Consider the following 13,809-nt stretch of genomic DNA (forward strand, 5'->3'; position numbering starts at 1 on the left):
CTCCCTTTTATCGCTTCTCCTGCGGCGGGCAGGGGAACGGGGCCCCTGGCCGGCGGCAGTGGCCGGTCCCCTCGCCGCGGTCCCCCGGCGTCCGGCTGCGCCCCGAGCCGTGGCCGCGGGAGCTGCTGGAGCCGCGGGACGAGACGCTGCCGGTGGTGGAGCAGCTGCCAGACACCTGCCCGCGGGGCAGGCAGGAGGGTTTGCTGTAGGGGGTGACCTCATCTGCAGGGGAGGGGACAAGGTTGGGGCTCGGCAGTGACACCCCCAGCCCTTTTGTCGCGCTGCCGGTGGCTCTGGCTTACCGCCGCGGGGCGGGCGGTGGGTGACCCTGCGCTCAGCCCCGCTTGGCTCCAGCTCCGGACAGGGGCCGGGGGTCTCGCCTGGCGGCGGCAGCGGCGGCGGGGGCAGGTCTGCGGCAGAGAGGGAGGAGAGGGCTGAGCTCCCCTGAGCCTCCTGAACTCCCTGGTTTATTCCTCCCACTCACCTCCCATCTGCTTTTCCCGGCGGTAGCGGCTGCATTTGGGCTTCAGGCGACTTTTGGAGATCACCCCGCGGGTTTTCCCTGGGGAGGTGGGAATGGCAGCGTCAGCCCCCTCTATAGCCAGCGAGGCCCCCACCCACCCAAACGGGCCCCTCGGGGCTCACCTGTGCCAGGAGGGCAGAGGGCTCGGGGTGGGTGGCCCTCGCTGGCATCCGGAGTCACCGAGGGACTGGGTGCCTGTGGGGGGGTGCTGACACCGTGGGGGGGTCTCCTGGCAAAGAGGGGGGTGGAGTGAAGCCAGGGTGGGGGGAGTAGTATGGGGGCTCAGTGGCCACCACAGTGCTGGCACAAGCCCTCTAGAGCTGTGCCAGATCTGGAAGAAACCATGTGGTATTGTCACAGCTGGATGGCAGTGGTGTAGGTGGGCTGAAGCACCACAGCTAGGTAGAAGTGCCACAGCTGGATCACAGCTGGGGTGGCAAAGGGGAGCTGTATTAGTGCAGTGGCTCAGCTAGGGTGGAGGACCACACCTGGCAAGGTTGTGATAGCATGGCTGGCCTGCAATGGCACATCTGGAGCACAGCTGGATAGAGGCTGCCCAGCTGGATTACAGCCACACAGCTGGTTTGCAGTGGCACAGCTGGATCACCACACATCTGGGTTGCAAGCACACTGGCAGATTGCAGCTGCACAGCTAAATCATGACACATCTAGATCGTAGCACAACTGAATTGCAGCCATGCAGCTTGGCTGCAGCTGCCCAGCTGGGTCATAGCACAGCTGGATTGCAACCATGGAGCTTGATTGCAGCTGCACAGCTGGAGTGCAGTGACATGCCAGCATTGTGATGGCACAGGCGGATCATGGCAGAGCTGGGTCACGGCAGCACAGCTGGATGATGATGGCCCACCTGTCTCGTGATGGTGCAGCTGTGTTGCAACACCCCAGTCACCCACAATGCCATGGATGTGTCATGACAGCATGGCCAGAGCACAGCTGGAGAGCAGGGGTGGATGGTGACACCATGAATGGATCACAAAGAGACGCCTGGACCATGGTAGGACATCCAGATTCCATTGGGGCATCCAAACCCCAATGGCATGGTCAGGGGCACAGCAGGACCAGATCATGATCATGTGGTTGGATTGCAATGGGACATCCAGAGCCTGATCCAGAGTCCAGTGGTAAGGCCAGACTATGGTGGAACAGTGGAACTGGATTGTGTAAACATGACTGGGCACGACATCCAGACCTCAATGGGACACCTCTGCAGCATATCTGGACCTCAGCAGCATGGCTGGACTATGACAGCATGGCAGAGCCAAATGGTGACAAATGGCTGGGTTGTGATGGAACTTCTGGACCATGGTGAGGCATCTTGACCCCAACAGAACATCTGGACCCCAATGAGACACCTGGACCCTAATGACACAGTTGGACCATGATGGCATGGCAGGGCTGGGTAGTGACAACATGGCTGGATCGCAATGGAACACCCAGGCCATGGTGGGACATCTGGAGCTCGATGGGACATCTGGACCCCAATGGGACATCCAGACCCCAATGGCACGGCCATACCAAGCAAGGCCCATCTCCTACCGGGGCAGGAGGGAGCTATCGAAGTCACGGAGGCGAGGGATGTCCTCCGTGGTGCGAGGTGATGGTGTCAGCGTGGCGGTGGAACGGCAGCCGGAGGAGGTGGTGGGTGAGGATGCAGCAGTGGCACAGGGGATGTCCTCACCAGGGTACCACACCTCCATCCCCAGCCTGCAGGGTGGAGACCACAGGGTAGCTGCTGGGGGCAGCATGCCCAGCCCCCAAGCCCCCACACTCACCCTCCGGCTGCCTCTTCCTCTTCATCCTCCTCTTCCTCCTCCTTCTCCTCCTCCTGGGCACACTGGCTGAGCTCACTGGCTGAGGGCGGCGGGGGCAGCAGCTCTGTCCAGCTCACCGCCGGCGGTTTCACTGCTTGCCCCAGCTTTGCTCTGGCCCCTGTGCCAAGGAGGGATGCTGGGGGGGCTGTGGGGAGGACACCACACCACAAGCACCCACGTGTGCCCCCAGCCCTCCGACCACCCTACCGTGCTCAGCCCGGCCACGGGGCACCTGGGAGGCTGCAGCATCCATTGGCTGGGAACCACCCCCAGGGTAGGAGGTCCCATACTGTGAGAAGGGACGGGGGAATGTGCAGATCTCCTCACTGTCAACCGCGATGGTGCTGTAAACCGGCCCCTCGCCAGCCCCCGCTCCAAACTGTTCCGTCTGGGCAATGTAACGGGTGATGCCGGCATCTGCAGAGGGTGACCAGCATCATCAGGGCTGATCGCGACCCCCTCAAGAGCCACCCAGCCCCATGCTGACCCCTCACCATTGTAGTATCTCTCAGTGCTCCCCAAACAACCGGCAGAACTGGCTGTGCTGCCACCACGCCACGCATCCACCAGCCACGGGTAACCACCGCCGGCAGCTGCCCTGCAAGGGGATGGGATGAAGGAATGCTGGTGGTCAGCCCTGGGGCTCCTGGGGAGGGCAGGGGGTGCCGGGGGGGTTACCTGGGGTTGCTGCGCACTGGAGCTGGGAAGCTGACTGTGGAAAGAGATGGGGGTGAGGGCAGCGAGAGGCCGTACTGGGACCCCGCAGCACTTACGGGCTTACCGGTGGGTGTGTAGGCAAAGGATGCTGTAAAGAGAGAGACGGTGGGTGGCTGATGGGTGAGGGGTGAAGGGCGAGGGGTCCCAGGAGTAGCACCCCCCTGTACCAGTGAAGTGGCTGAGCTCCTTCTTCCTCCGGCGGCGGCTGTAGAGCCAAGCAGCAAAGGCAGCGAGGATGACCCAGCAAGCGCCACCGACGCCGGCAATGAAGGCTGGCTGCCTGGCTACCTCTGCTAAATGCTCAGTCAAGCTGCTCCCACCTGCTGGCCCCACACCTTGGTCCACCAGGGGGGCTGCAAGTGACATGGGAAAGAGAGACACACCGGCGAGGTGCCAAGGAGCCATCCCCAGCACGGCAGTGGGTGACCCCGTCATGCCCCACCCATGGGTGCCAGTTGTGACAATGAGGGACTCACCGATGTGGATGGGGACAGGGGCACTGCGGGCACCCACACCAGCACTGGTGGCAGCGGCAACTTCAGCACGGTAAGGGACCCCGGGGACCAGTCCCCGCAACACTGTCGCCAGCACCGTCCCCTCCACGCTCTGGTTGATGTGGAAGCGGCTCTCATTGCCCAAGCACCAAATCTGGTGGGAACCAGGAGGAAAAGATGGGGAACACCCATAAGGATGCCATGACATGGTGCCATGAGTGGACAGAGTGGAGCTGCCACATCCCAGCAGCTGTCCAGGCTTACCCGGTAATCACGGATAACTCCATTCTGCTCTGCCAGAGGTGGTGGCTGCCATGAGATGCGGACACTGGTACCATTCCCAGCCACACTGACAGCTTGTGGTGGGGCACTGGGGGCTGCCAGTGGAGGACACATGGGGTATCACCTCCAGGTTGTCTCCAGGGACCCACACCATGCCCTCCATCCCCGCACTCACCCGCTTCAGGGGTGCGCAGAGTTCGCACAGCGCTGTCGGGACCATGGAGGTGATGAAAATAGGGTCGGACCTTGACCTCGTAGTCCTGGCCCCGGCGCAGCTCTGTGAGCAGGGCCCCCCGCTCCCCTGGCGCCCACACCATCCGTGCCTCCTCCCAGCGCCCGCCACGCTGCCGGTACAGCACCCGGTAGCCCTGAAGGAAGGGTGCCTGGTGCTCCACCTGAGGACCCGAGGGAAGGGTGGGATGGGGTCATGATCGACACTGGGAGCCCTGTACCCGTCGGGAGGCTCAGCACTCACGGTCCAGGAGAGGTGGACAGTGCCCAGTGGCAGCACCACAGGTTCCTGCAGGTGCACAGCCACTTGTGCCAGCTCCTGCTGCACCTGCTCAGGATCCAGCCCTTGCTGTGTGGGGTTGGTGTCAGCTGGAAACATGAGAGGGTGGAGGGTCCATGCGTATCTCCACTGGTGTCACCAAGTGAAGGAGCCATGGTGACAGCACATAACCATGGCAGGTTCATGGGAAACTCCACTGGCATCACTGGGCAAGGATGGGCCCAAAGATTTTGGGTGCATGGGCACCTCCATTGGCGTCACCAAGTGGAGATGGACCCAAGGGTGGGGGGTTTGTGGACACCTCCACTGATGTCACTGCTGGGTCTCACCTTGGGTGCGCACAGGCTCCGAGATGCCACTGGGGTCACTGAGCCCGTGGGCATTGACCGCCCGCACCAGGAACAGGTAGACAGTGTCAGGGACAAGGCCAGTCACTGTGTGGGTCTCACTCTCCACATCGGCTGCCACTGTCTGCCACGGGCCACCCACCGCCTGGCTGCCGGGGGACAGGGGCGACTCGTGACAGGGTGGTGTCAGGCCACCACATCATCCCTGCAGCCAGAGAAGAGGCTTGTGTGATACCTGAAAGCCTCCACTATGTAAGAGGTGACATCGGTGGCACCACTGTCCTCATTCCCTTTCCAGCTCAAGGTGACACTGCTTTTGGTAACGTTGGTAACCACAGGGGTGGAGGGTGGCCCAGGGAGATCGGGTGCAGGGGAAGGCAAGGAGAGGTCGGATTCATCACCTGCAGGGAGATGCATGGAGGTCTGGGGTGGCTTTGTTCCCAGTGCCACAGTGTCCCCGCTGTGGTGAGATCTCCATGACCCACCTTGTACCTCCAAGGAGATGCCCCAGCGTGTCTCGCCCGCTGGGCTGGTGGCCACGCACTTGTAGAGCCCGGAGTCTCTCACCTGCAGGGGGAAGAGCTCCTGCCCCATCACCCTGAGCACCCATCACCTCAGCACCCACCACCCTGAGCACCCACCACACTTTGTACCCACCACCCTGAGCCCCAGCACTGCTTGCACCCACCACCATGAGCATCCATCTCCCTTTGCTCCACCCCTGGTAGCCACTGTCCCCTCCCTCCCTGCAGTACCCCATGGGTGCCCCTGCCGGGGCCGGCTCACCCGGAGGCCGGTGATCTGCAGGGTGCCGTTCTCCAGCAGGCTGGCACGGGGCTGGACACCTACCAGGGCACTGCCATCCTTCAGCCACCCCACACTGCCTGGGGGCTCATGGGCCCCCGCTCCACAAGGCAGCCGCACTGTGGCCCCCACTGGCAGCACTGTCCGGTTAGCGGGAAGCAGGCTGAGCACCGGTGGCTGGAGTTCAGTGGATGCTACAGGAAGAAAATTGGGAATTGCTGGGTGGTGGGGTGGGTGTCACTCATATGCTGGACGTGCCAGTTCTCCAATGGCACTGGACTTACCCCCCGTCACCTCCAGGCCTGCCCTGGCCAGGACACTGCCAGCCACGCTGATGGCCTGGCACAGGTAGTGGCCGGCATCGCTGGGCTGGACATTGATGATGGTCAAAGCACCGCTGGGGCTCACCCAAACACGGCCAGGAGGGACTGGGGGCTGGCCCGGGAACACCAGCGTCTAAGGGGGAGTGGGATTAGTGGGGGGATGAGGAATGAGAAGCAGGGGATCAGACAAGATGAGGTCAGGGTTAGGGGTGGGAATGGGAATGAGATTGGGGAAATTGGGATGGGATGGGATGGGATGGGATGGGATGGGATGGGATGGGATGGGAATGGTGACAGAGATGTAATAGGGACTGTGATGGGATGGTGATGAGGACAGGAAGGGATGAGGATTGTTACTGGTGTGAAATTGAGATTAGGATGGAGATGAGATGAGAATGAAGTGGGACTTGAGATAGGGATTATGATGGAATGGAAATGGTGATGGGATTGGGATGAGGATGGGGCTATGATTGGGTGTGAGGTCAAAGAGGAGGGAAGAAGACAGACCTGGCTCCCCTCCTTCTGCCAGAAGACAGCGGGTGGTGGGTTGCCCTTGCTCTGGCACTGGAAAGTCACGCTCTGGCCAGGGGTGACAGCTTGGTCGTGGGGCCCGGTGACAAGCTGGGGGGGCACTGCAGCAGTGTGGGGAGAGACAAGGGCTTGTCTGAGCACTCCACCAGCACCCAAGGGTGCTCCCCAGGGCCCCCCTTACCGTGCACAGTGAGGGTGCCCGATGCCTCCGACCTGCCCACGCTGTTGTCAGCCACGCAGGTGTAGGTGCCCTCATCCTCCACCTGCAGCCGGCTGATCCGCAGGGTGTTGTCTGGCAGCACCTCCCACCTGGGGGAACCCCATCAGGCTGTGGCACCAGCGGCGCGCTGGGGCACCAGGAGGGCGTAAGGTGCCATGGGGCGGGGAGGCAGTGAGGATGCAGGATGTGATGGGAATGTGGGATGTGATGGGTACAGTGGAAATCTGGGATGCAGGAAAATGGGAGATGCAACAGGGATGTGAAATGTGGTAGAGATGTGGAGATGGGGATGTGAGATGCAACGGGGATGTGGGTTGTGGTGAGGATATGGGATGTGATTGGGATTTGGGATGCGATAAGAGTGTGGGATGCAAAGATGTGGGATGCGATGAGGATTTGAGATGCAAAGGGGGATGTGGAATGTGATGGAGATGTGACACACTGGGAATGTGGAATGCAGTAGGGAACACAGGATGTGCTGAGGATGGAGGGTGCGCCAGGGTTATGGGATAAAATTACTTGATGCCATGAGGATGCCAGGTGCTCCAAGCACACCAGGCTGGCATGCACTGATGCCGCCCAGCTGCACCACAGAATCCTGGCTGGCCTTGGTGTCCCTGAGCCACCCCCCTCACCCCCTACTCACCTTCCCAGTGGCATTTCACCCTCCTCCTTGCGCCAGCGCGCCGCTGGCTGCGGATCCCCCACCACCTCGCAGGCAAACTCCGCCGTCCCCTCCACCAGCACCACCTGGTTGTGGGGCCTCTTGCCAAATGCCGGGCGCTCTGCGGGGTGGCCGTCAGTCCCACCAGGATAGCACCCACCTCCCTGACACCCCAAAAATTATATCCCCACGCACCAAAGACAACCAGCTCGGCCGGCTCGCTGTCCCTCTCCCCCACCACGTTGGTGGCCACGCAGACATAGACGCCAGCATCGCTCTTGTGAGTACTGGCCACCATCAGCTTCCCACCACGGATCTGCAGGAAGAACAGCCCATCCCACGTCCCTATCACATCCCACATCCTCATCGCATCCCACATCCCCTCTGCATCCTACCCCCATTGCATCCCATATCTCTGTGACATCCCACATCCACATTGCATAAACACATCACATCTCCCATTCTCATCAAATTCTGCATCCTCATTGCATATCATATCCCCACCACATCCCAAATCCTCATTGCATCTCCCATTCTGACTGCATTCCGCATGCCCATCACATCCTGTATCCTCATTGCATCTCACAATTGCACCCACACTGTCATCACATCCCATTTCCATTCCATCCCAAATCTCTGATGCATCCCATATCCCTATCCCATCCTACATCCCCATCTCATCCCATATCCACCACATCACACAACTCTCTGCTGCATCCCACATCACCACCACATTCCAGATCCCAGTGCATCCCGCATCCATGTCACACCCCACATCCCTGTCACATCCTCTATCCCTATAACATTCCCCATCTCCCTTGCATCACCTTCAGCCTACTTCTGGCCCCTCTCACCGTCAGGCGCTCGTCCTTGTCGCTGACCCGGACTCCGTTTTTCTTCCAAGAGACGCTGGGCTCGGGGTGGCCGCGGGGCGGGACACACTCCAGCACGGCCGGTTCTCCCGCCGCCACCACCACGTCCCCTGGGGGCTGTCGGAAATCGTCCCGCAGCACTGCGGGGACACAGCGGCCTCAGCTCCCCAGCCCTGCGCCCCCGGGCTGGGGGCAGCTCCAGGAGTCTGAATTGGCTTTAACAGATTGTAATTTATCTTCATTGATTTTACTTGATTTTCAAATGTTTTCAAATATCTTCATTTGTTATCTTTTATTTTCATGTATTTCCAATTATATTAACCTCTTTTAAGTTCTTTTACCATGTTTTCATTTATTTTCACCCCTTTTGCAGTAATTTTAATTTATTTTCATTTATTTCCAATTATTTTCAGTTTTTTCATTATTTCTCTTCACTAATTTGCACTTTTTTTCATTTATTTTCACTTACTTTCAGTTATTTTCACTTCCTTTAATTTCTCTTTTTTCCATGTTTTACATTATGTTATTTACATTAATTTTCACTTACTTCCTTAATTTTCATTAATTTTCACTTATTTTCTTTTTTCATTTCTTTTCACTAAGTTTCATTTATTTCCAATATTTCTCGCTTCTTTGAATTTATTTTCATTTCTATTCACTTTATTTATTTCTAATTATTTTCCTCTTATTTTAATTTCTTTTCCCTTCTTCATTTGGCAACAGAGGCCTGGGAATGTGAAAGCCTCTCGGCCCACAGCTAGAGGAGCAGGATGTGCTTAGGGGTGACGCCAAAACTCCAAATTTCCTCCACTCAAATCCTCCCAACCCGCTCAGGACTCACCGGCCACCTGCAAGGACGCATTCCGGCTGGTGGCCTCCCCCAGGTAATTCCTGGCCACGCAGACATAAACCCCCTCGTCGGGCTTTCCCCGCCTCCCGTGCAGGATCCGGAGGAAGAAGAGGGACCCTCCCGGGAGGAGGGTGCGGTGGGAGCGGGGATCCTCCCGGTCCGTCTCCACCCGCTCGCCGTCCTTGTACCACTCCACCACCGGGGCCGGGCGCCCCTCGGCCTTGCAGCTCAGCGTGGCCGGCTCCCCCTTGGAGACCAGGACATCCGTGGGGTGCTCCACGATGCGGGGAGCCGTGTCCTCCAGCTGGATGTGGGATCCTGCAGGAGAATCAAGAAGGGTGGGGATGGGTTTGGGGGGCTGAGCACCCTTGGCTTGTGTGGTGCTTTCCTGGCTCCAGACCCTGCTTTGCTTGGAAGCACGAGGTGAGAGATGACGTGTGGCCAGGTCCCAGCCCAGCATATCCCAGGGTGGGTGCTGTGGGAAGGGAGCAGGATCACAGAATCACAGGATCACAGGATCACAGAATCACCAGATTGGAAGAGACCTTCAGGATCATCGAGTCCAACCCAGCCCCAACACCTCAACTAAACCCTGGTACCCAGTGCCACATCCAGGCTTGTTCTAAACACACCCAGGGATGGTGACTCCACCACCTCCCTGGGCAGCCATTCCAGAACTTCATCACTCTCTCCATAAACATCCAACCTAAATTTCCCTTGGCACAGCTTAAGATCAGATGGGAAGGGTGTCAGGCACAGCCAGTGGGACAAAGCAGCCTCGCAGTAATGGCCTTTTCCACCCAGTTTCCACCCTAAATTCTCCCCAAACAGGGATTTTCCCATCAGCTGCAAGTTCTGACTTTCTGTAGCAGAGCTGTCATTCTGGGCTGCAGAAAATGCTTAATTTTAAGTTTTAAAAAGCCCCATATTGGGTTTGTGGGGCTGTTACAGGAAAAAAAAAAACCCAACCCTGCTAGGACACAGGAATTAATAGATGGTCATTAATGCCAGCATAATTAACGCTCATTAATGCTGGGGCCAGCTGGGCTGAACCACGTGTGTCCCCAACCCCACCTGGGGTGTCTTGGTAGTTCGGTCCCCAAGTGTCACTGCTGGCCCAGTGGCACAGGCACTCACCACTGCATGCCCGGGCACACGTGTGCACACAGGTGTGGGTCTGCATGCACCCACACATGCACAGGCACACGTGCAGCCGTGCACAGACACGTGCAGCCGTGCACTGCATGCATTTACACACAGGTGCATGCGTGCACACGTGGGCAGCCATGCGGGTGTGCACACACACACACACAGGCACTCACAGGTATCTGTGCACACATAGGTGCACATGTGCATTACACACGTGCATGTGTGCACCTGTGCATTACACAAACGTGCATGTGTGCACATGTGCATTACACAAACATGTATGTGTGCACACGTGCATTACAAGTGCAGCTGCGCGTGTGCACACGTGCACTGCACATGTAGGTGCATGTACACATGTAGGCAGTCACGCAGGGGTATGCACACACACACATGCAGCTGCACACGTGTGCTTGCACACACACATGCACATGTGTGCATTCAGGCAGGGGCGTGCATGCCCTGACATGCACAGATGCATGCACATGCGTGTGCATTCATACAGGGTGTACATGCATGCACACATGCATGTATTCAGGTGGGGGGTGTCCTTACACACACACACACACACACGTGTGTTCAGGCATGCAGAGGTGCATGCACACATGCACACTCACACAGGGGTGCGCATGCACAGACAGGCTGCACACGCAGGTGCACATGCACAGGGGCACACACAGGGGCATGCACATCCATGCACATCCATGCACATCCATGCACATCCACACCGCTCAGATGGGGCCATGAGCCTATGCTTACCCACATTGCTGCATGCACACACATGCACACTGTACAGACATGAACACGCATGCACACTGCACACACATGCACACACCTGCACACTGTGTAGACATGTAAACACCTGCACAATGTACAGACATGCATACACATGCACACTGCACACACATGCACACATGCACACACATGCACACATTGCCATGGTTTAGATGTGGCGTCAGGGCATGGTTGGACTCGATGATCTTTAAGGTCTCTTCCAACCCAGAATTCTGTGAATTCTGTGAATATGCACACAGCACACACATGCACACACATGCACACACATGCACACTGTAGAGACATGCACACACATGCACACACATGCACACACGTGCACACACGTACACACACATGCACACTGTACAGACATGCACATGCATGCAGACACATGCACACACGTGCACACTGTACAGACATGCACACACATGCACACTGCACACACATGCACACTGTACAGACATGCACACACATGCACACTGCACACACATGCACACTGTACAGACATGCACATGCATGCAGACACATGCACACACGTGCACACTGTACAGACATGCACACACATGCACACTGCACACACATGCACACTGTACAGACATGCACACACATGCACACTGCACACACATGCACACTGTACAGACATGCACACTGTACAGACATGCACACACATGCACACTGCACACACATGCACACATGCACACACGTGCATGCACGTGCACACCCCCCCACGTGTCCCCCACTCGCATACGCCCTTCCCCTGCTGCCCCACACCCTGGGGCAGGATGCGGGCATAAGGGGCTGCAATCTGGGGTGCCCACGGGGTTGCCATGGGGACGGGATGTGGCTGCCATGGGGACGGAAGCACTGCTGCAGGGCACTGGGTGCCCCCGGGGGGCACAGCAGGGACTGAGGGGGCCGCAGCTGGGCCCGGTGACTAATTGGGACAAGCAGGGGGTCAGGGCAGGCCCCTTCCTGTGCCCGGCTGGCTATGCAGTGGCAGGGGTTCCCATGAGGTTTGGGAACACCCCCTGCCCCCTCACCAGCCACCCAGGGCCAGCTGGAGGGGAACAGACTAAAAAAGAGGAGAGAAGTTCAAAATGGAGTCAAAATTCAGGCAGACACCCTCTCCCTCACCCCTCCTTCAGCCCCACTCTGTCCCAGCTAGGGGTCATGGGGCTGGTTTGGGGACATGGGGAGGATTAGGGCACGCAGAGCTGGTTGGAGGACACTGGGATGGTTTAGAAATGTAAAGATAGTTTGGGAACACGGAGCCAGTTCCAGTTAGTAGTGTGGGGATTTGCTTGGGGACACAGGACTGGTTTGGAGACATGGAGTCTCCCCTAGTTTTGTCTGGGAGTTGGTGTGGGCACACAGGGATGGTTTTGGGACACGGAGCTGGTCCTGGTTTGGAAACTGGGGATGGATGTGGGGACATGAAGACTGTTTGAGGATACTGAGTTGCCCCTGGTTTGGGGTTTGGGGACTGGTCTGGGGACATGGGGACAATTTGGGGATGCCATGTCTGTCCCAGCTCAGGGTCTGGCAGTTGATGTAGGAGCACGAGACCGTTTGGGAACAGGGAACTGCTTGCAGTTCAGGATTTGGGAACACAGGACTAGTTTGGGAACACCAGGACAGTCCTGACTTGGGGAGAGCGGGCTGGTCTCGGTTTGGGGTTGTGGACACGATCTAAAGACATCACATCACTCCCAGGAGTTGGTCTGGGAACAGGGAGCTGGTCCCAGAATGGGGACACAGGGCCGATGTGGGGACACTGGGTCAGTTCCAGAGCTGAGACATGGGACAGGTCCCGGTTTGGGGACAAGGGGACAGGTTGGGAATCCAGTGTCGGTGCTGGTGGGGTCCCGGCTGGGGCTGGGGTCTGTGGGCTACTTCCAGCATCCCAGCTGGAGCAGGAGCAGGAAGTCCGGGACAGGGGGACAGAAAGACCGGGAGCACGTACCGTTACCGGGGGCGAGATCGGGCAGGTGGAGCGCGGCGATGGAACGGTTGATGCCGAGCAGGAGCGAGGAGGAGTTAGAGCCTTCGGCTCCCAGCGAGTCGGCGAACAGGTTCATCTGCAGCAGCGTCTTCAGCAGGTACCGCAGCATCCTGCCCCGGCTCTGCTCGGCTCGGCTGAGATCGGCTTGGCTCGGGTCGGCTCTGCACGACACTACTCGGCACGGCAAAGACTGGATTAGCTCAGCCCGATCCGGCTGAGCCCGGTCCGACTCAGCTCAGTTCGGCTCTGCTCGGCTGGGCTCGGCTCAGTTCAGCCCAATCCGGCTCAGTTCAGCCCGATCGGGCTCAGCCCGGTCCGACTCAGCTCAGTTCGGTTCTGCTCGGCTGGACTCGGCTCAGTTTAGCCCAATCCAGCTCAGTTCAGCCCGGTCCTGCTTAGTTCAGCCCGATCCGGCTCAGCCCGATCCGGCTCAGCCTAGTCCGGCTCAGCCCGGTCCGGCTCAGCTCAGTTCGGCTCTGCTCGGCTGTGCTCGGTCAGTTCAGCCCAATCCGGCCCGGTTCAGCCCAGTCCGGCCCGGTTCAGCCCAGTCCGGCTCAGCCTGGCTCCACTCGGCTCAGTTCAGCGCGGCTCAGCACAGCCCGACTCAGTCCGGCTCAGCTCACCTCGGCTCGGCTCAGCCTGCGGCACCGCCCCCCGGGTAGGGGACGGGCCAGGGCGGTGCTGGGGCGGGGTGAAGGGGGTGTCCCTGTGTTCCCTCCGTCCCTAAGAACCGGGATGGGGATGAAGGCGGGGGATGTCCCGTATGGGGTGGGGGCTTCATGGTGGAGTGGAACAGGAAAAATTTTTGAAGGGGCAGAGGAAAAGAGGGGGTCCTAGAGCTGGAGGAAGAAGGAGGAGACGCAGCAGCTCCTTGGCTTCACCCCAAATTACGTGACACCACATGGAGCTGCTGGTAC

General features: G+C 58.8%; 1 protein-coding gene across 1 annotated transcript; it reads right to left on the minus strand.

The window, feature by feature from the left end:
- Positions 1-2: 2 nt before the first annotated feature.
- On the minus strand, positions 3-13,504 carry ROBO3 (roundabout guidance receptor 3). Its single transcript, XM_053963456.1, has 26 exons — positions 12,854-13,504; positions 8,962-9,288; positions 8,103-8,260; positions 7,444-7,564; positions 7,231-7,369; positions 6,546-6,673; positions 6,341-6,465; positions 5,795-5,966; positions 5,493-5,704; positions 5,192-5,273; positions 4,942-5,107; positions 4,689-4,855; positions 4,324-4,448; positions 4,024-4,243; positions 3,831-3,943; positions 3,549-3,720; positions 3,240-3,425; positions 3,034-3,160; positions 2,850-2,953; positions 2,563-2,772; positions 2,317-2,473; positions 2,081-2,248; positions 646-752; positions 485-562; positions 303-410; positions 3-222 (listed from the first exon to the last, which is right to left on the minus strand). The coding sequence occupies exons 1-26, from the start codon at positions 12,999-13,001 to the stop codon at positions 8-10; spliced, it is 4,035 nt and encodes a 1,344-aa protein (XP_053819431.1). The 5' UTR covers positions 13,002-13,504; the 3' UTR covers positions 3-7.
- Positions 13,505-13,809: the final 305 nt, after the last annotated feature.

The sequence above is a fragment of the Vidua chalybeata genome, chromosome 23 (genome assembly GCF_026979565.1).
Source record: "Vidua chalybeata isolate OUT-0048 chromosome 23, bVidCha1 merged haplotype, whole genome shotgun sequence".
NCBI classification, from domain to species: Eukaryota; Metazoa; Chordata; class Aves; order Passeriformes; family Viduidae; genus Vidua; species Vidua chalybeata.